Source organism: Dermacentor variabilis, chromosome 1 (genome assembly GCF_050947875.1).
Source record: "Dermacentor variabilis isolate Ectoservices chromosome 1, ASM5094787v1, whole genome shotgun sequence".
Lineage (NCBI taxonomy): Eukaryota > Metazoa > Arthropoda > Arachnida > Ixodida > Ixodidae > Dermacentor > Dermacentor variabilis.
Window position 1 is genome coordinate 227,928,060 of NC_134568.1, and position 26,977 is coordinate 227,955,036.

A 26,977-nucleotide genomic window follows, 5' to 3' on the forward strand; every position below is an offset into this window, starting at 1 on the left:
GACGGTTTTGGCGAAGCCGAAACACGTATACTACGTGAACCATGACGTCGCGTGTACGCCGTATGTTTACTGTACAGAAGTGGCAGAGACTAGCTGCGGCTTGCTTCTGCGCACGATTACTGCAAGACGCTGAACGCGTCTTCATTCACAGTCCTGATCGGGCTGTAGGAAAAAAAAAAGAAAGCTTACGCGCTCCCACGAGGGAGAAATGGCTATGGTGACGGCCAGAAAATGCGCTACAAGGACGATTAGTCGGACATTTAAAAAGAGCTCCTTTTAGGAGCCAAAGTAGCGGCAAGGTCTTGGATACATGCTGCACACGAAAAATGAGCTGATACGCTGAAAAATAAAATAACGACGTACAGAGAAATCGTGCGTCACCGTAACTATTACGCGCTCTAACGTTTATTTTCTTAACACAGTAAACTTTTGTTACACATGCATATGCGCAGCGCAGCCAACTTCGCCACTCCTGCAATTTTCACGGTGTCATATATCTTTTACATAGCGGACAGTAGGGCCGAAGAACAGAACCCCAAAGACGACATAATATATCCTTCACATACAAAGAAAATAACAATTAACGGACATAACGCTTAACGAACATAACGAAGGGTGTTCGCTAATTACTTGTTGTCGGTGGACGGTATACATAGCTGTGCTGATGTCCAAGAAAAAGCAACATTCTGAAGGACGAGATAGAAAGAACTAGACGTTAGACATGCTACGCAGAGCGCTTAGGTTGATTCATCTCAAAATGTGCGGCGTGTTTTGTTCTTATTCTGTTGAAATATATGAATAGCTTGACAACAATGAACGAACATTCTTGGGATTTAATAAAAAACCGTGAGGGACGTCGCAGTGCAGAGCCCCGCCATTATTTTGACCGCCCGTGGTTCTTCTGAGTATGCACTCGAATCTAGGCACGAAGGTGTCAGTGCGCAACTGTCCATTTAACGTATGCAGTCTGGATTCGATCCCGCGACTTCGTGCACTCAGTAGCCGAAAGGTATATTAAGTGAGTTACCGCGGCGGGTATACAATAACGAACCAGGGACCTGTGCCTTAGATTAATTACCGTGAGGATGAAATGCAGTCGTTAGAAGTCTTCAGTGAAATACGTCGGTGAGGTCAAGGAACAATTATCGGAGTCTTGTTGCCGTTACCGCAAAGAAATCGCTCGTGCAAACAGTGCAGCGTGCTTTCCAATCTTTTGCGCAAAACCGTCCGTGTATGGCAGGTAAGAATAAATGAAATAATATTCAGTTCTCTTGCGAGGTCTCCCGCACGAATTCGGTGTTCAGTCGTCAGAGGTCTGACGACCGAACACGGTAGGTATTAAAATCGTAACTTCCATGGTGGTGTCTAAATCATTTCTTTTTCTTTGAACAGCTTCATTAGCAGCATATATAGTATGAACTTGAGAAAGGGGTACCAACAAAACACAAAGGACGCGCACACAAGGAAAAGGCGTTAGACAGGCACGGTCGCTGGACTTTCAACTGTACTTTATTGGAATTCACATTGCCGCGCATAACCTCCGACGCATGCGCATCTTCAACTACACCCGAGACATGTGCCAGGTTGTTTGAACATGGAGCATTTTCATTTCTCGTACAACTAATGGCCACCTCATCAAGTAATTTAGATCAAAGGTTAGAATTGTGCTATCTGCCACAGGTGGTATTGTTAAATTTTGGACTCTGTAAAACACACCCGGTATACGTACGTATGCAGTCACATGCACCTCGTGGTGCTTAGTAATCTTAGTTTAAAGGTCGCGTTACAAACAGCAGTGTACGCGATCACTTCTATCACTTTCGAGAGTTGATAATCATGTAACATTTGTTAATCCAGATTCTATGCCCCTTGAAATATCTGCGCCTTGTGCTTTCAACGTTGCAAGCGGGTAGTACAAACATACGAACAGAAGGGGAGGGGCAGCGAGAGCGGTGGGGCTTTTTTTACAGTATCGTATATTTTATGTGACTTTGTTTTAACAGTATATTACATAGCTTTACTGGCGCACTTACTAAGACATCAACCTATGATAACAACTCCTACTGCTTTCGCTAAGAATTTTTTACGAATTATCGAAGACCTCTTTCGCGGGTACCTTCGTATCTGTCGCCATCCTTGGCAGAAGGGCGTCCGGAAAAAGAAAGGAATGCGCCTCGTCTCCCTCCACGCGCTGCTCGTGCTGCAGCATCGGCCGCAGTGTTTGCTGCAATATTACAGTTTTCCAGCATCCACTGAAAGTTATTGTGCACTGGGCTTGGCTGGCCTTTGTGAACTCTTCGAAGGTGTCATAAATTATCATTGCGTTCACTGCTTTAATACACGTACAGCTAAGACGATAATGAGTATCGCCTGAGAGAGGTTCAAAATCTACCCATTTTGGCGCCTCTCGTTCGGCAGTTACGAACTGAAACACTCACAGGATAATGAATGGTTCAGCTGTTGTTGACGATCTCGCCCTAGAAGACTTAAATGCTCATTGTTTATTCAATTTAAGTATACAAGTGTACTGAAGTAGAATAGTTGGTTAGACTTGAACCATCCTTATAGCCGTGTTTCTTGGATATTGTATATATATATGTATATCTGGAAAGTTCTAGCTAGCTATTGAGCATGTTTGAGCATGCCGTGTAATGCAGGTGCAAAATATGTCATTTTTGTTTAATTAGGACTCTGTGAACTTGGAGCATGAATGGAAGTGATCCGTTCCATGACAGTACACCTCTAATCAGCGGAGTATGTGCACTATAACATATATATTCTCGCGTGAAACAACAAGAACTATGGCGTTTAAAACTTCGCACCTTCGCGAGTATATAAATGGTACAGAAGGTCATAGTTGGAATGTATGTTTAACGGAGCTGTCAGGTGAAGAGATTCGAGGGCAACAGGCATCCGGTTACTTCATTTCTCCTTTCCTTATTTGCTTGTTAACTTATGTTGCTTCTACACGTGTTAGTTCCGGTGTGTGATCTTGTCCTCTGGCAGTACATGGTTTTGATAATCGAAGCGCTTAGTCTAAGTTTCACTAATTTTAAATCTCTAGGCTGTAGCGCAATAAAAAAAACATCCTATCTCTTTTGTGCAATTAAATTCTGCGGTTTTACATGCCTAAACTACGATCTGATTATGAGGCACGACGTAGCAGGGACTCGGGAAATTTGGACCTCCTGGGGTCGTTTAAACGTGCGCCTAAATCTAAGTACATGGGTGTTTTCGCCCCCATCAAAAGGCGGCCGCCATGGCCGGGATTCAATCCCGCGACCTCGTGCTCGTGCTTATAGCAGCCAAGAACTATCGCCACTAAGCAACCATGGCGAGTGCTTTTGCGTAATGAGCACTCACACCACGTTCCTCGCACGTGCATATCGTGCTGCCGCAGTGGCTGCAGTGTTTGCTGAAATATTAATTACAATGCTCCAGCATAAACTGAATATAATTGTGTGCCGGAGGTATTCTCTGTATAACCTCGCTGTCTTTCCTTTCCTTTTCTCTATTTTTCTCTCTCTGCAACATGCTGGGGCTTCCGATATACCGAGATCGATAACGTTTGCATGGCAGAGAAGAAACGTTAGATGTGAGGGTGCTATACAGAGTTTCCGAATGTACCAAGGGTTACCTATCGCCACAACAGAAACATTAAAGACATAGTGCACGCAAAAGTCAGCGACCATCATTCTCCCGTAATTAAAGCATGTTGTCGCCCCAGGTGCGAAACCTTCAGACACCTTCAAGGGGACATTAAAGTTGAAATCACCGCAAATACTTATACACACGAAGTGAAAACGAGCTTTACTTGTACAAGATCGGATGTGATTTATATGCTTGAATGTTCCTTCTGTAATAAATAATATGTCGGTGAAACGGGAGAATAAATGAACGTCAGATTAAACGGACATCACGTGGGCACAGCTAAAAAGCTTCCCAAAGCCGTCGCCGAGCATTTCAACCAACCAGGTCATAACTTTGATGAACTTAAACTCTACATCTTACAGTCAAATTGCCGTTCTGAACAAGAAAGGAAATAGGGAGAAACATACCTTATTCATAAGTTCAACACATTGCAACCAATAGGCATAAACGTTTGAAAGCGAGCTTTAGAATCACTCGCTATGCTAAATTTCAAGCTATAGGCAACAAGTATTTTGGTTGCTTAGTGTTTTTACCCTCTTTCTTTCTTTTATTTCTATATTTATTTCACTTCAGTTCTTTTATTTTATTTTTCAAGAGCACCGTTTTCTGCCTTCTCCTTTTAATAATATTTGGGGTTTTACGTGCCAAAACCACTTTATGATTATGAGGCACGCCGTAGTGGAGGACTCCGGAAATTTTGACTACCTGGGGTTCTTTAACGTGCACCTAAATCTAAGCACACGGGTGTTTTCGCATTTCGCCCCCATCGAAATGCGGCCGCCGTGGCCGGGATTCGATCCCGCGACCTCGTGCTCAGCAGCCCAACACCATCGCCACTGAGCAACCACGGCGGGTGCCTTCTCCTTTTATTATCTCTTTCAGAGACATGATCACCCACGACCACCAGCGAAGCAGGTAATAGAGGGGTGCTGTGCACACGACCGTTGACACGTCGGCTGACACGCGGTCGTGTCACTGGCCTTGTGCACAGCACTCCTTTAATTTCAATTCTACACCCTCGCCGCTAACACACGTTCTGTCGTTGCCGCACCGACCCGCCTTATACGCTCTCCCCTTTAGAAGAACCCTCCTTATGTACTGTGGCGAGGAAAGCAGATGTCGGCTTGGAAACGACAAGTCCTCTTGTCGAAACGTTGGCTCCCGTCTTCACCTTGTTCTCGTTTTGCTCATCGCTTTGTACAGAGAGAGTAGCTTACAAGATTCCACTGCCCTGTAACACGGTATAAATTGGGCAAACGGGCAGGTGCTTGAATACGAGGCTAACGGAGGACAATTATCACTGCACGGCTAAAGATTCAGGTCATTTAGCCCTTCATTGCAGGGATTGTGGCTGCAAACCCGTCCTGAAAGATACTTAATTTGCGCGCACGGAATACAAAAAAAAATCAAACAAAGGAAATTGCTGAAGCAATAGAAATTGACGAATGGAAAGACAGCTGTATCAGTTGGCCCTCGGTATCACTCTCTGACAAAGCGCGCCGCGCCGCTCTCGTGGACTTTGATTATTCCTAGAGTGGGAATCCAAAAAATATCATCTTTGATTTTTGTGTTTTACTCTTGGTCTTGTTCACGCCTCCCTGCGGTCAGAGCATGTGCGCTTCTCAAGGGACACTACAAAATGCGGTTCTTTGAGCAATAAAGCATTGCAGTCCAGCGCCTGCTTGTGTATGTCCTTTCTATGTGTACGTGTACGTGTCAGATGCAAGTGCGCTGCTTCAATAACAACGTTGTGTACTCCAATAACAACGAAATAACAATTTGGTTGTGGGCAGCTAATGTTGCGAATGTGTAAAAATACTACATCGGAGAGCTTCTTTTGCAAGGGGGTATAATAGTACAAGCACTTCTTTATTTTCCGCGTTTTACAGAACCACCATACAAACCCGCGCAACCACTTGTGCGCATCATCATCATCGTTATTAGCATCTTTTATCTTCACTACACAGAACGGAGACCTCTCTCAACTATGCTCAATTACTCCTGTTTTGTGTCAGCTGACACCATCCTATGCCTGCAAATTTCCTAATTGCATCATGCCATCTAGTTGTCTGCGGTCCTTGACTGCGTTTCCCCCCATCTTTTAGTACCCATTCTGTAACTGACCACCTACTCAACATCATTTCTGCCCCTTAATATCAACTATATATATATATATATATATATATATATATATATATATATATATATATATATATATATATATATATATATATATATATATATATATATATATTGGCTACCTCCATTCACCCACCGCTGTCTTCCTGTCTCTGAAATTACTCCAATCGTTCCATCGCACGTCGCTTACACAGGAATCGATGCAGATTTGTATTAAAATGCGGGCTTGCATCAATGTGCTATGGTGTTCAGACTTATTTGTTCCCTACAGGCTTTGAAGTCTTACACCTGCACACACTTTGTTCACGATACAAGGAGTCCTCATCAGCATTCTATGCCACCAGTCGCCTTACAATATTACCAGGAAGAAGCACATCAGATCGTGAATCATTTAAAAACAAAATGTTATTAACCACATTTCGAACTCAAGGCATTTTCGACCGATAACTTTTTTTTTTTTCGTGAGTTGCCGAAGTGCAACAACAACGCTTTGGCGGAAGATATTCTGTGGCGTACGTAGCCAGAACCTTATGTCAAAGCGAAGCTTTATTTCCCTTTCGCCCACTTTGCGGTGGCTGTTGGCTTCTGTCTTGCACGATTAGCCAGTACCGGTACCGACACTGGATACAATGCAAACCAATGCTGCCAACGGTGGCAGGTGATGTGCGTAAGCGTGGACGCGAGCTGCTAAACAAAAATACGTAATAAGGAGTTTCATGTGATGTGCACCCAAATGGGGCTTTGAGGGCACAAAGGGACCCACGAAAAGTGCCGTTCCCGGCTTGCTTTCTTTCGTACCCATCTTGCTATATTTTGCATCCGTGTTTGTAATTTTATGTATAGCCGGCGGTTTACGTCTCCAGACTTTGGGTGAACTATAAAGCTCCATAATATCGCTCATCACATGTTTACGTTGTAGCTCGTGGCGAAATGTTAAGCTTCGAACCTTTTTACTTAACATGGTATGGAAACCACTCATTCCTCGGCATATTATCTGGCGATTGCAGTCATTCTTACACGTGACTGTGAGTCTCGGCGTCTTTCAGTAAAGTGGCGCCGGATGATAGTGGAAATTAGAAAAATAATGTTTACAAGCGTGAGCGAGTGCCTACAAAATTTGGGGTCCTTTCCGGGCCATCGAATTTCTCTATAATTTTCTCTAAATATTTCTCTATAAATAATCGCAAAATTGTTCTGACCCACCAAAATTTTGGTTTTAGCTACATGACGGTTCGACATTTTATTCCGGAATTGTGGCGTAAGGAAACAAGGACGAATAAAAAACGTGGGAGGGAAGTATAGCTGCTTATCAAGCGGCGTTAGCAGAGAGCCTTTAGCGAGCGGTACATCTTTTTTTCGATACCTCTCCATTGTACACACAAAACACTGCGAGTTGATCAGCTTTTAACCCAAATATCCATTTTAGAATGAAACAGATGTGAATCCACGAACTATAAGAAGCAGCCTTACTCAAGCACCTACACGTATATCATATTGAACAGATTTTTTTTTTATGTGTGTGGTTTAGCTTCACAGGCAGGTTATCAAACATCACAGTAGGTTATGAGTGTCGCGGTTGAACTGGGGCTCCGCACTCATTTCTACCGTGCGGCGTTCGTTAACTAGCACCTAAATCTAAGCACGGGAAGGTTTTTTTGCATTCCACCCTCTCGGAGCTCGCCCGCCGCGACAGAGAATCGAACCGCAGCGAAGGCGACGCGGCGAGTCTAGAGGCAACAAATGACTAGGGAGCCTAAATGCATGCGGCATTTAGGCTCACTAGACTACGTTCGGCGCAAGCGCCATCTATCTATAGTGAGCGACCTAACCAGTGAAAATGGTTTATGTACAGACAAGAGTGTCTCAATATCAATGACGCGGGTTCGATTCCGCCCAGCACGGGAGAAATTTCAAAGAATTTATTTTTATCATTTGAAGAGCAGCACATACCCATTGGCACGCACCCAATGTTCCAAGTAGGCGTCGAAGTGTTCATTGAACCGCGGCACATGCTCAGTGACCCTAAGATGGCGCCAGAGAGGGTCACTGAAGTGCGGTATACACTCAGTGGCACGCACCCAGTGTCGCTTACTCAGTGACCCGAGTTAGTATGACGGTTGGTTTCGAATCCGCTTCCCTTATCACAGCAGCCTGATGCCTTACCCATTAGAATACCTATCGACTATACCCAGTGACTCAAATTCGCGGTGGAACGGTTAATAACGAGCATTTCGGAAAGTGCGTGAAGTATCCTGAAGTGCTAATCGCATTGAAGACTCAATCAAGACTGAAGCAGACATCGGGCAACTCGCTTGCTTTCTTCTTCATCACTTGTGGCGCCTGCCCTCTACGGGGGACAGGCCAAGAAGCCGGCGGTTAAAGGTTAAAGGGAAGGGAGAGAGAGAAAAACCTAAACGAGAAAGTAAATCAGGGTGAGGTATAACGTTTATGATAATTAGGAAATAGATCTATCTCCATATACAGAAACAAAAGTAATCGTAGTTATATGTAAACAGCAAAACTTTTTTGTGTGTGGTATTAGAATAATTTGTTACACGTTATCAACGATTTAATGAGCTATCGAATTATTGATTTCGAGAATTGACAAGGCAACCTTCTTGTCTGACAGAGATAGTCGCAAATGGCCACGCAGATGTTCCTGTGGCTAAAGCCCAGTGGTAAATCCCCGAAGGAGAGGACATTTTGAGTAGTTAAAGAAATTCCCAGTTTTCGGAATGAACATTTGAATTTCTTCCTCTGATTTCGAAATCGACGGCATGCTAGTAAAAAGTGCAACATAAGGACAAGAAAACTGAGAGAGAATTAGTCGTCTTTCTCTTCCGTTCTCTATTGGATTGCGCTTCGTCTTCGTCTTCGAGAATTCATCATCGAATCTGCCGCGACACGTGACGCGTGACACGACAGCTCTGCGACACGTCAATCTGCTGGCTAGCCCGCCCAGGAGGACAGCTATCGCTTCCATCCAGCCATCATCTACCAGCACAGCGGCTGATTATAGCTACATCGAGAGATGAACCGTGAGCAAGACGAAGTCCAGGAGTCCCTGAACCCAAATCCGATGTATTCCGGTGACGCCCCAGCCACCTTCCGTGTAAAGGCGCGCAAGCGCCTCTCCTCGACTCTGATACAGGAGGTCTTTGACTTTCACCGAACCGCCGTGTCCTGGTTCAGCGAACAGCTCGACCGTGAACAGCCGTGGAAAGATTTCGCGGACAGGACCAAGTTTTCCATTCCAAAGTCGGCCCAAGAGGTCACCAACCGGATCCGATCGAACGTGGAGCGCTTCCGCTGCAACTACGTCATCATCTCCTTCGGCATCCTGGCTGGCTGTGTCGTGTCCATCATGGCACTAGTGGCGAGCATCGAGGCGGTTGTTGCCGTGTGCGCCGTGTTCAAGCTACACCACCGCGGCGAGACTGCGGTCGTGTGGGGCACGAGGCTGGCGCTCACCAAGAACCACAGGAAGATCGCGGCCACATTGGTGGCGATGCCTCTTCTCTACGCCGCCGACACCGTGTCCGCCGTTGTGTGGTCCTTCGGTGCCATCGCTGTGATTGTCATGGTCCATGCCACTTTGTATGCCGGGATTGGCTCAGCGAGCAAGTCAGTCGCCAAAAATTTACCGGTCATTCCCGATATAGATGATACCAGTGTTCATCTGTGAGTGACACTTCTGTCTATTCAGTTCTTTAAGGCATTTTGTTCGTGATTTTTATTTTTCGCCAATGGATTGGTGAACGGGTTCTGTCTCTATTTTTTTTCTTCTTAAGTTTTACAACGACCCCGAAGTGCGGCTTGTGTGGTGTACAGGCGGATATATCTACCCAAGTTTTCTTGCAGAGAGCATTACGTTTGACACGGTGGACACCAGGAGTTCTCAAAATACAGCTCCGAAAGAGTCGCCAGAGATTGCCGAATATCCTTGGGCTGCGGCATACCCATTGAGAGATTTTCCATTTGCACTTTTTTTTTACTTTGCACTTTTGGTGGGATGTGTGAAGGACTGCTAGATGCCGAAAGAGCTTCAATAGAAACGTGTCGTGACACTGCTTGATCTTAGTTCTCGTTGAAATTTTTGCGGCGTGTCTGACGGAATTCATAAAGAAAAAGTTTAGCATATGTTATCCGATTTCGTGCGTACTTTTAAAGGAATCCATCTCTTAAAGGAAAATCAAATTACGGGAGAATTCATTTCGCGATGACTGTCGATGGTTAGCGATTAGCATTTGAGCATTGTAGTGACACACTGCATTTCTGAAGGCACGTTTATTTAACATTTATAGACAAGGATATCCAGCGCCTGAAGGCGGCTGCCATGTTTCTTTATTATTATAATTTTAGTGTGAGCGCTGCCTTGGGACGGCCGGAACCATGCGGGCAATGCGCGAGCGACAACAGGCCCCAGGGTGTTCGCAGTTTGCCAGTCGCCTGCGATGGCGAGTTCCGAAAGCACCGCAACCGTCATGGCGTCTCCGGAGTACGGTAAATGCGTAGATCCCGTTTAAGATGACAAAATTATGCCGCGGAGGTAATTTGGCGAGAAGCACCCTGCAACGCCGTCTGCTTCACTGCGCGAAATAAGTTTGCACGTGATGACACGGGACCCTTAAGGCGAGAACGACGAAGTTCGTGGTTGTGCGCGCGCTCACCGAGGGCCAGCCATCGCAAAAGGCAGACGCTTTTTTTGCCAATCTGTCGGTGGTAAACTGTTTTAGTTGTAATAGCTGGGTGACAATATATAATTGGCGAAGCTTTTTTCTGCACAATCTGCGTATATATACCCGTTTTTGACAGTTTCTTAAAGGGACTAGAAGACACCTAGTAGGCTGTACTTCGTTTTTTAAGAGGCGAGTGGAATGTTTGTGCTGCGGGCTATCGCCATGCTTTGCTGCATCTTTACCTTGGTTTGTCAATGCAATACACAACACAATTTATTGTTAGCAGTACAATAAAGTGAATTTCTATTCTTGGACTCTGCACGCAGTCGCACAGAAAGGTCTAGCGCTTACATGTTTATGTAGGTCAGGCAACTTTTAAGACACGAACTATGAGCAGCATGGTCTGTATATGCTTTGTTCACACTGACAAACAACACACTCAGCAGCATGACCAACAGTGCAGTGTGCCCTACATACAAGCATTGCATTTTAAGTCGCGTGTGCTGTCAATTACAGGAAGAAGAAGAAGAAGTAGAAGAAGAAGAAGAAGAAGAAGAAGAAGAAGAAGAAGAAGAAGAAGAAGAAGAAGAAACTTCATTAAAGAATGGTCAGGTAGTTTTTGTTGTGGTGGCCTCAGGTGGCGGCTCGACTGTCCTTGGACTCGGGCGGCATCTTCGGCTTGCTGGGCGGCCGAGAGCTGGTCTGCCAGCTCTGAACTTTTGAGAGCCGCCTCCCAGCGGCAGCGACAGGAGCTTTATTTTTTATTTGTAATGATTTATTATTTGTAGTGACTAGAAAACACGCAATAATCTGCATATCCATCAATGATATTGCTGAATGAGTCACGGGGGAGGGGGGGATAGGTTATTCTGTAAGCGCCTACCTAGTGGACAAGTCCATTTCGTATGCTATTGAAGTTTTCTTTGGCTGGGTTGGGCTACACCTGGTGAGACAGGCGCCCCCGGCCAACCAATACTTCAACAGCATAGGAAATGGACATGTCCACTAGGCGGACACTTACGAAATAGACCCCCACCCGCCTCCCAGCTCTATTAGGTACAACTAAACCGGCTCATCGCGTAGCTGAGTGTGAGCTTCGCACAATTATAGCAGTTCAAGAACCCGACATTGCGTGCAAAAAGCAAAACAGATAAACAAACGAAGCACTGACGCATGCGTAGCCCTGTTCGTGCGCATTCTAGTCATATGCAGCTTTCTCTTTTCGCGGTCCCCAGTACTTAAGAGGGCTGATTTAGGTGCATGAAAAACACGAAAGGGCACGAAAACCATCAAGTTCCGTGCAATCCCGTGACACTCGCCGTAACGGAACAACTGCTGCGCAAGTGACGAAGTCGACACGGGCACCCGATTCCTTTCTGCTCAGCTTTCTTTCGTATCCGAAACGCAGCTTTTGGAATACGTGGTGACCTCCGTGGGCTGCCATTTATAACGCCTCTAACGAACAAGGCATGGGTGCCTCATTCTATCCCGGCTAAGGATACCAAACACCATGTTAAACCCCACATTTTTGCCCTTAGCATTCGAAACAATATTCACGTTGCCCCAATTCTCTCGGAATATGCACCCTGACCGTCGTAAAGGCCGGAGAGAAGCAAGCGCACAAGCCCTGAGTGGACTCTTTAGCGATGGCACATCGGATACACCGGTCCTATAGATAGACATCGCCCGTTACCCACATAGACCTGCTCTGTGTCTATAGTTGTACTACATAGCACAGATACTCTTAGGTCTTCGGCAACGCTGAAAATTGTGGACATTGCCACAGCGGAAGAGGCTGCTATCAACCTAGCCATCGTACACGCTTCAACTATACTGACACCGGACCAACCCATCACAGTGGTCACTGATTCACAAACCGCTTGCAGGACTTTGGCACAAGGTATGGTGACACCCTACACACACTGCATCCTTACATCATTACACACCACAGCGTTACACAAGGTGCGTATCCTTTAGGCACCTGGACACGCCTCTCTCCGTGGTAATGAACGCGCTAATGAGAGCTCGCTAACCGGGCGCCATTGGAAGAGCTGTCCAACCCAGACGACGCACCGACAGCACCACTAAACTACACAGGAACTCTACAACATGACGGAGATAACAGGAGACACTTCCCCCGGCCACATCATTCCCTTGATCGAGAAGATGCCGTCGCGCGGCGACAGCTGCAAACTAATTCATTTCCTTATCTCTTTTATCTTCACGACTTCCTCATACTGTCCCTACTGTGGAGCAAAGTCCACAGTATATCACTACACATGGGAATGCCCACACCCTCCGTATTACTGCCCTATTCCTTAAACACCTTCCTCTTGGGAAGCTGCGCTGACCAGCTTAGAACCTCTGGAGGAGCGACCGCTGATCCAGCGGGCACGCGGAGTGGCGCGAGCCAATGCGTGCCCGCTAAGGGCTCCACCCTACGAGGAAGTCAGCCCACTTCATTAGGAATAAATGTTGTGGTCATAGTGTCGTCATTATGCCGTCGTGCTCATTATATATTTTCCGCTCTGCCGTCGTCATCCAATCGCCGTCATGCATTCGTGTTAATAGTGTCGTCGTGGCGACGTCGTGATCGTTCTATCGTCTCCATTTTGTCGTAGCCATGCCAGGTTTGTCATCTCAATGTCATGATGTCGTCGGCATTCCCTGTCCGTCAATCCATCGTCACCATTACGTAGTCGTCATGCAGTCGTTGTGATTGCGTCGTAGTCCTTCAAGTGACGTCATGCCATCGCCGTCTGCCCTTCGTCGTCATGTGTAGAATCCGCTTGTTCGAGTACCACAAGTAGATATTGAGCTAGGCGTTTCCCGTTCAAAATGTGTCCAACTTAGCCGTGCGCTCTTACTTACAAATGTTCGCTAAACAAAAACTGCTAGTTGCACAAACAGCAGTGATAGTTTCGCTTAAACTGATTCATGCTATTCGTGGGATCCACATTTCTTTTAATACGAAAGCCTTATATGCCCTATTAAGCAAAAATCCGGCGTTGTCCTCGGCAGCGTGACCGAAAGATAGTACCAAAAATGGCCGACGGTGCGACGAGTAAAAACACATCAGAAATGCTCGGATGGATGTCATATTTGTCAGGCAGCTTCTGTACCCTCGTGCGCTTCTGCTGTTTTTCCGCCGACCTACCGCAAAACTGCATGTGTGTTGTTAGCATAGTCCAATGACTACATATGGGGACCCGAGTGTAAACTGACAAGTTGACAGGTACGTAAAAAGAGGTATCAGTCAGTTGGGCGCAATTCAGGAAAAAAAATGTTCTACGCGCTACGTATCAGCAGACTGCGTAGTTCGTAAACGCGAACAGCAGGTAAGGAGCCCCGGAAGCCTGGCACAACGCATCAGCGACCGCGCAAATTTTGGCATTTACACCACCACTACTAAAGCAGTAGTGGTAGTGGTCCCTTGACAGATCTGCGCGTGCAAGCGAAGCCGAGCCCTGATTGTGTATAGCGCTACGTGACGGCTTAGATACCACGTGCAAAGGGGGCACGTAACGTTAACGTAATGGTAGCCGTGTGCTAAAAAATATCGGCGTAACGTTACGGTTTCAGCTCCTACGCAGTCAAATGCGTGTCGAATCCTTTCGGCAGGCACATATGGCGCTTCACAGGGCCAGGCCGAGACCGAAACAGAAAATCGGAAACAGCATGCTTCACCTCTATTACTGAAGCACTCACGTCGGGCCCGAGGAACGTCCACAAACGGAACTAAACGACAGCGCAGAAAACTTCGCACAACACCGTTCGGGGATCGTACGTTTTACTTGCACCTATCGCGCTCAAGTATCGCGCTCACCTTTAGGATCACGGTATACCACATGTCGGATGCAAGTGTCACCATTTTCTCTATAATAAGCAAAAATGAGAATGCATATTAACCTCGACTGTGACGGCGTATGCCTCCTGGTTTACATGGGCCTGTCGCACGCATCGCCCTTTCGAAACACTCAGTCGCACATCCGCGCTTTCTTCTGTCACGTCGAAAACATGATTGCTTCGGTATGATTTATGTTCTTTCTTTTCGTTTGAGGCCCTAAAAATACTGCAATGCTAACTTTCTTGAAAACCATCCGTTTTATCACACTGTCACCATCGCACACACGCATTTCGATGCAGTGCCGGCGTACCAGACGGAGAGATGGCAGTTCGTAACACGCGGGTGGAAACTGAAGCGGTCGTTCGGGGCGCTGGCGCACTGAATTGTTGCGCCACCTGTAGGTGTTGCACGTTCCCCATAGCACTTTCAAGCTCTATCTCTTCGCCTGCAGCCATCGTTCGTGAACAGGCGCGATCGAGACCCTTGTCTTCGCTCTTTTTGTCGTGCAAATGTGCAGGCACGTATACCCAGGCTTTGTTTTCGGGGGGGGGGGGCAACCCAAGGTAACTTTTCTATGCAAATGAGGGGGGGGGGTAGGAGGTACCTTTACTAGCACAAATGTCAATAATGCCCACCATTCGCCATAAAGACGCGTAAACCCGCAAAAGAGAATTGAAATGAGGTGTATCTCACAGGTACGCCCAGCGAGATACATCGCTCCTTTACTTGGCAAACAAGGAACCACATCAAATGGTCTCGTGATTAAAACAAGCGCAGGAGGAACACTGTCAAGAACAAGTAAACAAGCGAAAGTGTAAAATAAAGATTTCTAGTCGCGCGTTTTTTAATTAGCTTTGGAAGAATTGTGGATAATATATATTTGCGGAACAATAACCGTTCTTTTGGATTACTCGTTTGCTGCTCTACCAAGGAGCAAAACTTACTCGTGTTGTTATTCGGAAAGTTCCATAACGATGCGTGGTCACCAGTCCCGTACAACCGCGTAGAGCGCATGACGTTGCGGTTCTAGACATACTGCGCCGACCGCGGAAGGTTAGAAAAATACTCATATTAGCACAGCAGAGAAGTGGCTACATCAAGCGGCTCGACTGACAACTGTAAAAGTGTCTTTCAAAACACACGGAATTATTCTCCACTTCCGGCGGCGTTTTCTCTACTTCCTTTTTAAGTAAAAAGAAGTTGATCGATAAATATTTTCACAAACAGTTAAATTTGTTCATTTTCGCTTTTCCTTCCTGTTTGGCTGTTTCCTTGGCTCTCTCCCTTTGTAGGTCGCTTAATTTCTCAACTCCTTGTGACTCTTGTTTTCAGCTGCCAATTTTGCACGAAAAGTGCTATACAATTAGGGCAAAGCCAAACAAGGTAACGGGTGACAGTGATATTGCTTATGGGCTGAACGGTTATTGCAGGGTCTGATGATGGACGCTGTTTCGCATTATTTTATTTTCCACCTTATCTAGCCGATATCGCGGGTATACGGTTCCGAGGATCTGCCCGGGCCCCACGTACCCCGGGCCCCGCCCTGGGTACGTTCCTGCATATGTGGTTGCCTCTATTTCGAGAGGCTGTATCCTGTGTCCAGGCTGCTGCGCTAACATTCGAAACTTTGTTGAGACAACGTAGAAAAAATTCAGAGCCATTCCCCTCTGTGAAGGTGGATGACCAGCGGAGCTGTATATATGGTGATAAATATGTTTATAATAAATATATTGCTTGAAAATAAGACATATCACAATGAATTTCGTTTTTTATTGATTTTTTGTTGTTTTATTAAATTTCATACTCAACGCCTTTTTTTATTTTTAACCGTCTTTTGTTTGCTTTATTGGATTTATTATTTGGTCCCCGAGGTGACTATCACTTGACGATCGCTATGATATACGGCCAGTGGCTCTTTGGCGACACTGGAAAGGTTCATTGGTCAACGTGAGGCATATATACAGGACCGACGACGCGTCGTGGGCACGCTGTTTGTGTAACATTGTGCAACATTGAATGCCGAACCTTTCCAAGAGAAATGCCACGATCCGCTTTCCGTCTGGCCGAGACACGTCTATGTTGAAATCACCCACAATTACGATGGGAGTGGAGTCGGTAGGGGTGGTCCAACCGAAGTTGCTTCCTCTTGGCGTTTGCGGCGCGACCTTCGTCTGTATTACGTGCCGCCCGCCGTCGCCGCGCTCGTATTCCCGCGCTTCTGTTCACGGCGGGGTCCTTCGTAGATGGGCTGTTCTTCCGCGGTCCTCTGCGCACGCGGCCTACCCATTATTGCACGGGTGGAAGGGAACTGCGATAAGTTTACGTGGTTTGCCTATAGAGCCCGCGACGTCAAACCGCAATCCATACTAAACAGTGTCTATTCCGGTTTTGCTTTTTTTTTATTACGATATTGTTTTATCGCGATACGTTTTGACACTTCTCGCGATTAAACGCAGCTGGGGCATACCAGGCGATGCGCTTTTGCTTTACACTTTAGCTCTTTGAGCTATGGGGTGGACGCCATCTTTTTTGCCTATGCGTATACGCACACAAACCGCCAGAACCTGGCGTATAGAAGCTCCGCTGTAAAACTTGGGCAATTTGTAGCGTGTGAGACGCCTGCATGCTTTTAAGAACAAACTCGGTCATGCTCGCATATACCTCTATGCGACTCCATCTGAAAGTAGCGGCCCCTGAGCAAGCTCGTGCGCCTTAACTCACGTCGTTGACAATGTCAACTCGGCGTGCTCTTGCATCAAACGAGGCTTTTAAAAGTGACTGCGTTACATGTGCCATAGGTACAAGGTTAGTGTTTATAGAGCGTGTGAAATGCACGAGAAACGGCATACGCAAGCGCAAAAAAAAAAAATTAAGTTGTGCGGTGAAAGCAAGCCGAACTTACATTTGTAGTAAATAGCTGCAATACGGCCCACACCACGTAACGTGCACTTTTTAGCTTTAGCATATAATATCGGCTTGCAAAATTGGTGAAGGTTCTATGCTGGACGCCAGAAACCTTTTTTTTTCTTTTTGTTGCTCAGCTGCAATTTGTGTGACGTGACAAAATGCATTTTTTGGCACTTTCATCTTACATGGAGAACATGAAAGTTAACGGCAACACTTCGATTTTTATCAGTTTCCAGCAGCAGGATTCGCGAGTTTGCCGTAGGGTTGATGAACATTGTATAAGTGGTGCCTCGTGGAACTAGCCCTTGGCGAAAACATACTCCTTTAAAGCTATACTCAAAATCGACTATAACATCCGCAAAGCCTTTCCTTTATGATTTATGTTAAAACCGCTCAGAAATTTAAAATTAAATTATGGGGTTTTACGTGACAAAACCACTTTCTGATTATGAAGCACGCCATAGTGGAGGACTCCGGAAATTTCGACCACCTGGGGTTCTTTAACGTGCACCTAAATCTAAGTACACGGGTGTTTTCGCATTTCGCCCCCATCGACATGCGGCCGCCGTGGCCGGGATTCGATCCCGCGACCTTGTGCTCAGCAGCCCAACACCATAGAAACTGACCAACCAAGGCGGGTCGCTGAGAAATTTCAACGAGAACTGAGATCAAGCAGTGCCACGACACGTTTTATTCCAGCAATCTTAGCATCTAGCAGTTCTTCAAGCTTCCTAAAAAAAAAGAAAAACAAGAGAGAGAGAGAGAGAGAGAGAGAGAGAGAGCCTGCTCATCGACACATTCGTGAATAAAAAAATGTCACGAGCAAAATGTTTTCAACGGAAAAGACGGCAATGTCCCTCAAAGACCCCTGATGTCACCTTTTTCGGGAATGTCCGGTACCCTTTTGGCGACTGACTTGCTCGGTGAGCCAAGCTCGGCATACAAAGTGGCATGCACCATGATAATCACGGCGATGGGACCGAAGGACCACACAACTGCGGACATGATGTCGGCGGCGTAGAGAAGAGGCATCGCCACCAATGTGGCCGCGACCAGCCTGTGGTTCTTGGCGAGCGCCATGCCTCGTGCGCCACACGAGCGCACTCTCGCCGCGGTGGTGTAGCTTGAACGCGGCGCACACGGCACCAATCGCTGCGATGCTCGCCACTAGTGCCACGCTGGACATGTCACAGCCCGCCACGATGCCGACGAAAATGACGCAGTAGTTGCTGCGGAAGCGGTTCACGTTCAATTGTATCCGGTTGGTGATCTCCTGGGCCGACTTTGGAACGGAAAACTTGGTGGTGTCTGCGAAATCTTTCCACGGCTCTGCGCGGTTGAGCTGTTCGCCGAACCAGGACACAGGGGCGCGATGAAAGTCAAGTCCTCCTGCATGGGAGTCTAGAAGAGGCGCTTGCGCGCCTTTACGCAGAAGGTGGCTGGAGCATCACCTGAAGACATCGAATTTGGGTTCAGGGACTCCTGGATTTCGCCTTGCTCAGAGTTCATGTCTTCGAGGTATCTATAATCAGCCGCTGTGCTGGTATATGATGGCTGGATGGAAACGATAGCTGTCCTCCTTGGTGGGCTCGCGAGCAGATTGACGTGGCTCAGAGATGTCGTGTCACGCGTCACGTGTCGCGGCACATTCGATGATGAATTCTCGAAGACGAAGAAGAAGCGCAATTCGGTAGAGAAAGGAAGAGAAAGACGACTAATTCTCTCTCAGTTTACTTGTGCTTAAGTTGCGCAATGTCTCCTGCGACCATGATTGATTCTTTTTCGTTGTTGTTGTTGCCTATCACGCGTGTGGCTCCTACCCACGATGGGGGATTGGCCAAGAAATGGGTGGATAATTCCAAATTAGTATGGAGCATAAATTTCCGAATATCTATGGAAGCAGCATTGAATAGCGTAGAATTGTCTGTTAAAATAAAATCAGCAAAGTCATGTCGAATGAGTAATAGTTAATTTTAAAATATAAAAAATACAGAATTTAACAGCGCATTCGTTTGGATTCTGTATGAAATGTTCGGACAGCGAAGCAAGCATCCCTGTGGCTGAACCCCAAAGTCGACGCCCCGAACGAAAGAATAGCAGGCTCTGTTAAGTCCAGGCCAAATCTTCAAAAAGGTATTTCCAATAATCTTTTTCTTGCTGCAGTAAAGCGGCGACAAGATAGAAGAAAGTCATGTATCGTCTCCTCCTCATTACAAAACGAGCAGAGGGGGGAGGGAGCCATAGCCGACCTCTACAAGTAGAAATTCAGGGAGGGAATGCGGCAACGTAATTTGGTGAGAGAGACCTCAAGCATCTTTGTGTTACAGGATTCGCTACGCCAGGGAAACGCCAGGTGCTTATAATCTGGAGAAGTAGTCAGAACTATATTAATGCGATTAGTATTTTAGGATGCATCACGCACTTTCTGGATTGTTCGTCGCTAACCGTTATACCGCCGATTTGCATGAGTCACTGGGTATAGTCGATAGGTATTCTAATGGGTAAGGCATCAGGCTGCTGTGATGAGGGAAGCGGATTCGAAACCAACCGTCGTACTAACTTGAGTCACTGAGTATGCGACACTGGGTGCGTGCCACTGAGTGTGTACCACACTTCAATGACCCTCTCTTGCGCCATCTTAGGGTCACTGAGCATGTGCCGCGGTTCAATGAACACTTCGACGCCTACTTGGCGCATTGGGTGCGTGCCAATGGGTATGGGCTGCTCTTCAAATGATAAAAATAAATTGTTTGAAATTTCTCCCGTGCTGGGCGGAATCGAGCCTGCGTCATTGATATTGAGACACTCTTGTCTGAACATAAACCATTTTCACTGGTTAGGTCGCTCACTATAGATAGATGGCGCTTGCGCCGAACGTAGTCTAGTGAGCCTAAATGCAGCTTGTATCTAGGCTACCTAACCTAGTAATTTCTTGGCTCAAAACTGTCCGCGTCGCCTTCGCGGCTGGCGTGTTCCGAGAGGGCTGGAATGCAAAAGCGCACTAGTTGCTTAGATTTACGTGCACGTTAATGAGCACAGGATGGTAAAAATGAATCCGGAGCCCTGGTACAACCCCGTCCATGATAACCTACTGCGCAGTCTGGCGTTGCTGAACCCTTTGTTGCGTTGGCTCTGTCATAAGACCTTGCAGCGCGGAGAAGGCATTCAAGCATCAGGGAACGTACGAGCAACACAAATGGTCATGTTTTCAACGGCGCAGACTTCTTCGTATGGCATTCTATGCTATAGTAGTGTCGTTAGGGAATATATATATATATATATATATATATATATATATATATATATATCGTACCAAATGTCTCATAGCATATACTATATTGTTCATCGATTGAAGCGCGCTGACGCTAAGTGCTCATCGCTGTGTATGTCTGTGTGTGTGTTCTCATTTGCTCATTCTCCCTCGTAATTTCTGTATATCCAATAACATCAAATAAATAATCGTTCTACCCGCCGTGGTTGCTTAATTGCTATGGTGTTGGGCTGCTAAGCACTAGGTCACGGGCTCAAATGGGCGAAATGCGAAAACACCCGTGTACTTAGATTCTGGTGCACGTTAAAGGACCCCAGGTGGTCCAAATTTCCCCAGACCCCCACTACGGCGTGCCTCACAATCAAATCGTGGTTTCGGCGCGTAAAACCCCATTAAAAATGATAGTTGTTCTGTTTACTGCGCTATGCTGTTCACACAAAGGACAAAATACATGAAAGTTACACACGTGTGACACTCAGTGCAGCTTACACTTGTTGGGAGTACAAAGTGAGGAGCGAAAAATGTCGGCTCTCTGACGATTCAGGGCATTCGAAGTTAGTTACAAGAGCAATCGCCTTCTCAAGCATGAACCAAGCTACTAGACATTCATGTGACCATAGGGTCAACATTAGTATGCAGTGGCAGGTCAGGAAGCTTAAAGACAGTGGTTATCCTACCACACTTACACCGTCGGTTGCCGAACATGTTTTTAGAGGCTTAGTCAACAAAAAGAAGGCAGCTACACAGGACAATGAGCACAAGAGGTAAGTAACCGTGATTCCTTATATGCGTCAGCTATCACATGGCCTCAAAAAGATTGGCGAAAGACACGATGCGAAAGTATTTTTATTTCAGCTCCTTTAAAGATGAAATGTATATGCCAAAGATTAAATAACGCTACAGAAAAATTTGCCAGAAACAAATGCAAAATAAAGCATGCAAACATGTATTAGGAACGTGTAGACAATCTTGTCTACAAGAACCCTTTCACATGTGCAAAATCATACATCGGGCAGACAGGTCACTGTGTTAATATCAAGTTAAGAGAGCATATGTACGCGACAGAAATGCTCCGGTCACCAGAACATTTGACGGCACAGTGGGCACGATGCGGCTGCAAGCATGTCTTCATCGAAATTAACGCTTTCGCTTGCTGTAGCTCTAAAAAGCACCTGGAATTTGGGAAGCTTATTTCATGCTAAAAAATTACTCGGGAAACTACGTTAGCACACCTTCTGTGGCGCTGGCATAAATATCTTTTAAATTCATGGACGAATCAGATGTACTTAAATGACATTTATTTTGGTCTTTCATTTCATGTTTTGTATTAGCTTTTTGTCACCTTGTCTTGTTGTATATATCTGACATGTGCCAGCGAATAATAAACAGTAGAAAATTTGCGCAGGTGTGTGCCAATTTCGTTAATATTATTCTGTTTGTGGACAGTATAGCGAAGTAAACAGAACGATGTCATACCATCTAGTCCCAGTCGGAGCCTTATTCAAATAAGTAAATCGATCGACAAATAATTGTGCCGCACATAGACACAAAAGTGAGCCTTCTTAGCATATTCCTAGTGGTGTAGCGAATAAAAAGTGGGGCAAGACCTTTTTAGCGCTTTTAGGCTAACAACCTTCAGAATATCTTGTGTTTTGACTGTAGAGTGCTGGAACTTCGAACTAGCTGCGTCTCTCTGCTCAGTGTTGAAGTATATTTGCGCAACGTGAATGGACGTTGCACACCAAGTACGGATTGCTATCTGGCAAGTATCTGTAATTCAAATGTGACGTAGTAGTGTGTACCGTACTACGCTACGTCGTTTTATTGAATATCCTTGCCAGAATGGTACCAGAAGTGGCCGTACACAATGGGCAAGAGGCAGTGTCTATCGGACTTGCAGAGAAAGAGACGTCGGCTATATTGGCCACAGAATATGTTAGCTTGGCCGCAGGCCTGGCATGCTATTCTAGATAAATGGTCAGGATTGACGCGACATGTACACAGACATTGAAAGCGCACAAATAACGGGAACACACATGCACACACTCAAATCTGTAGGCAGTCTCATATGAAAACCTAGTTTCTTTTTCTTTTTTATCGTATAGTATAACGGTTCAGGAAAAAGATGACACTTTGGTGAAAGAAGTCGGGTAACCTGAGCGAAGCCTCTGAAGCTTTGCCGGCAATTTGGGTTATTTTTCACTGACACTGAGGGGAGTATAGTAGAAGTTAGGAGGCACGTGACAGCTGATCACAATCCCAACTCGCGCTGTTGATTCTTGTTGTACTTGCCCAATAGACATGATATTTATGCCCTTTTATGTCCTGGATAAGTTCTGCGGCAATCGGAGAGGCGCGAGGGAGCTGGCCACTCCACAGCCCTTCAGTGCCTACTAATTCACGTTGTTTTCTATAAACACTCGAGGAGGACCAGCGAACTTGCGTCGAACGCGCCTTTCACGGAGCGCTTGATCGGCCTTGACAAAACAGAGCGCTGCCCAGACGCCAACCGGACTAATAAAGTGCGGGTGGTTTCAGGCAGACCGCCGTTCTCATCTCGGGCAAGCGCGCGATGCCTGTATGCCACGCAGCGCGAGTTGCCCCCGTCAGCGAGCAAGTGACTCTCGGGCTGAGCGCTCACCTGTGGACCTGGCGCGCTGTGCGCTGGCTGCGGCGGGCGCCTGGTCGAGCAGGCGCTGCACGGAGAAGCCCTGCGCCGAGGCGGCCTGGTGCTCGGGTCCCATGGAGGCGCTCTGGCCCACGGCGGCCCAGCGCCAAGGCGGCCCCGCCCGCTTCCGCGACACGGCCGGCCACGGAGGAGGGGCCTGTCCGGGCGCCGCCGCCAGCACGGCGCCCCCTCGGCCGGGGCGCGGGCTCGGGGGCGCCTGTGGTACCGCGCCTCCTCCTTCCGAGGGCCCCCGCGACGCAACCCTTGGAGGAACACTTCAACAGCGCCTAGACTCCCCCCTTCCCACACACACACCGCGGCACCCTGGCGAAACGAGTGCTGCAGGGCCGTCCCTTGACCGTACCACTTCACGTGACACGGTTTAGTGGCACGCAGTAAATTTAGCCTCTAAACTGTCGCCGTTTTAACGGTGCATTTTTTTTAGAACCGCTAGATGTGCGGTTCCGCTTCGTTCGGGGAGAGATATACGCCTCAATACTCCATATGGGCATACTCATTATTGTTAAACTGGCGAGTGATCAAACTTACGGCACAGCTAGAAGAGCTGTGCGGCCTTACGTAGAGCTGCTGCCCTAATGCCTGCAGTTGACTCCCACTAAGTTCATGGTTCAGGTAGGACCTTCCATTTTGCAAAATGGTGCCATCGTATGCGACCGTTTCACGGATGCAATTTTCGTAAGGGCTGCTCAGCCACTTTCACAGCATTGTCGTCGTTTGGTGTAGCAGGCGGAATGCCCCTGAAAACTTATGAATTCATTAATTTCACGAATACACACACACACACACACATATTCATATCTATATATATATATATATATATATATATATACATATATATATATATATATATATATATACATATATATATATATACATATATATATATATATATATATATACATATATATATATATACATATATATATATATATATATATAAATATATATATATATATATATATATATATATATATATATATATTCTGTCGTTCTCGCTTCGTTGTTTTAGAAAAAAAATAGACCGAAGTGCATACAGCGAAGACAAACACCTTTGTCGCTATTGTAAGTTCTCCTCATTTCTATGATGTCATGAAGAAATACTGGAGTAAAGAAGACTCAGACTCTGCACATCTTTTACATGCTGACGTCATTTACAGAGCAAAGCAGTTAATAGCCCGGCGACGACCCTGAACCAACGACGTCTATTTTACGGCGACGACAGCGATGACGACGAAAACAGCATGATGGCGACACCTTAAGCTCTGACACCTAAGACAGCTTCTGTTTGAGAGGAATTTTGAAAATGACTGCCACGCCTCACTTGGCCTTGATTTCGCCGATTTATACCAATCCATTCTGATTACGCTAACTACTTGACGACATTTAAATTTTGTAGATTTAATTTGTAGGTCTTTGCGTCTATCTGTGTCTCTATGCCAAATATTATATTCGTCTCTCTTTTATGAGAATGAGAACGGCTTTAAACGTGAACTGAGTGTGACGTTACGAACGCTCAGATTTCCGGAACGATTCGGGCAGCAACGATAGTTCCGCACCCTTGCATGAAGAAAACGAACTAACTTCCGGTGCCTCTGTAGTCTTTGTTCGGAGTATACATTAACACAAGTTAGTTGTTTCGAGCAAAAAGTTTCCTTTCATACATATTCAAGGAATCAGCTGAACCGAAGGGCCGCGGGCCGTGCTTGGACCGGGCCTGGACCAAAAGTCTTCGCATTTGTACTGACCTGCGACATGGTGGACTTCAGCCTGAGAGGGACATACGCAGGTTGTTCAGATGGCCCCGGGAAATTATTGCTACAAGTAATACTGAGCAAAACACTACGAGTTTGACTTCACGTAATATGGTGTTAGCAATATTTGCCAATACTTGGCACATCGGGAAGTATATGCGATTTTTTTTATGGCCTTGTAACTCTTTTTATATAGCGCACAGTAGGAGGATGAGTAAATATAGATAGAATGCAGGGACGTTAACCACAAATGCGTCTGTTTGGCTACCTTGCTCTGGGGGCCAAGAAAGAGGGAATAGAAAGATAAAATGGAGAGAGGGAGGGGACCTGCAAGCCGCAGCAAATATACTATATATATGCGAAATATCTTTCAGGACGAAATGTATAGCGGGGTCAGTGCCTTGTGAGTTGTCGCTGACAAACGAACACGGCCCACCACAGAGTTTGTAGTCTATAACGAACGGCAGCTTTCGGACACACAAATGTGTCGGTTACACGGAGAGCCTCTTGCACATGCACCGCCACCGCACTACTAAACGTATCATAACTACGCTCATAGTGGAAAGCTTTGTAAAGATAGAGCAAGACAAGAATATGAATGGAACCTTCTTGCGGTCGAACCGGTCGATGGTCCCGCTTACTCCAGCTCTCTTCCACTTACGAAAGAAAAAAAAGGGGGGGGGAGGGGAGAGGGAGGGTGCATCAGACAAAACCTAAATTAAACTCTGGGGTTTTACGCGCCAAAACCACGATCTGGTTTTGAGGCACGCCGTAGTGGGGCACTCTGGATTAATTTCGACCACCTGGGGTTCTTTAACGTGCACGGGACACGGTCGTTTTTGCGTCTCGCCCGCACGAAATGCGGCCGCCACGGCCGCGATTTGATCCAGCGACCTTGTGCTTTGCGGCGCAACAGCATAGCCGCGAAGCCACCATAGTGGATGCGACAAAACTTGCTGTATTTATGTGTTCTGACACGATTTCAGATTGACCATGCAGAAAGTTCTAGAACGTGGAACTGGTGGAAATTTAGCGTAGAGTGCAGTACTGGTCCAGAGCCTAATTAAGCGTGGCAATTACAAAGTGTGTCTTGCTGATTGCAGTATTTTCAGAACACACAATTTCATGCTCGTGATTCGTCGAATGGGGTAATCATAAACTGTTCTTCGACTTCTAGGAGGCACGTGACAACGTTGTGGACAAGCTTACCATTAAGACAAATAGCAGTGAGTTTCCACTTCCACATTTAAGAACGTTATTTTGACTAGAATGCAGCGAAAGTGATGTGTGTCACGCAAAAACCCACGTGATGCCGGCCTCGCAAAGCTCTAAAGCGCATCATTGCCCGAACTCTGCTGTAGTCCTACCATATACGCTACGTTTTCTGGGCTACAAACGCATTGGCATGTGATCAACGCGTAAGTATTTTGAATTCAGACTAGTAGCACGAACACGTGCCGCCCGTAGTTCTACAACCTGCATATCAAATCTATAAGTAGGATCTTGTGTGACTCCGTCACATATCAGCCGAAAGGCTTCGTTTAAGGCTTTCCTAGATTACTGTTCAGCTTGTGCGGCTGAAACTGCATGATCAGCCTATGCTAGAGAAAAGCCTCTGGCAACCAGTCCAGGACCGTATTTCGTAAGGATCATTTTCCTCCGATTTTAATTATTTCTTGTCCGTCCCACCGAGTGGACGATCTCGTTGACAACAAGGGCGCCGCGGCTTTGCACGAGCCTGTGACGATCAACAGAAACCATGGGAAACTGAAAGAAACGTTACAAAATACGATCCCCACACGTCACTGGTATTCATCCATGCTTCACTGTGGAACTCAGGGAAATGAATAATACCTTGTATACATGTTATATGTGCGAGTGCATATTCCAGCCAGTGGGTCGGCCATTCTCAACGGAAGGAACCGGCAAAGAAGCGCACGTGCGTATATGTTTGAAAGCACTCGTCCACTTCCTATGCTGAGACTGCTCCAACAACGACGAGCCTTTATCAAAACATTCTAAAACGTTTTCCCATCTGAGTCA

General features: G+C 46.3%; 1 protein-coding gene across 1 annotated transcript in view; it reads right to left on the reverse strand.

The window, feature by feature from the left end:
* Positions 1 to 23,379, reverse strand: part of LOC142558205 (dorsal root ganglia homeobox protein-like) — a 58,037-nt gene extending 34,658 nt beyond the window's left edge. Inside the window, exon 1 of the mRNA XM_075670367.1 lies at positions 23,136 to 23,379. Within this exon, the coding sequence (XP_075526482.1) occupies positions 23,136 to 23,238 (103 nt within the window). The 5' untranslated portion in view covers positions 23,239 to 23,379. The remainder of the gene's footprint in view (positions 1 to 23,135) is intronic.
* Positions 23,380 to 26,977: the final 3,598 nt, after the last annotated feature.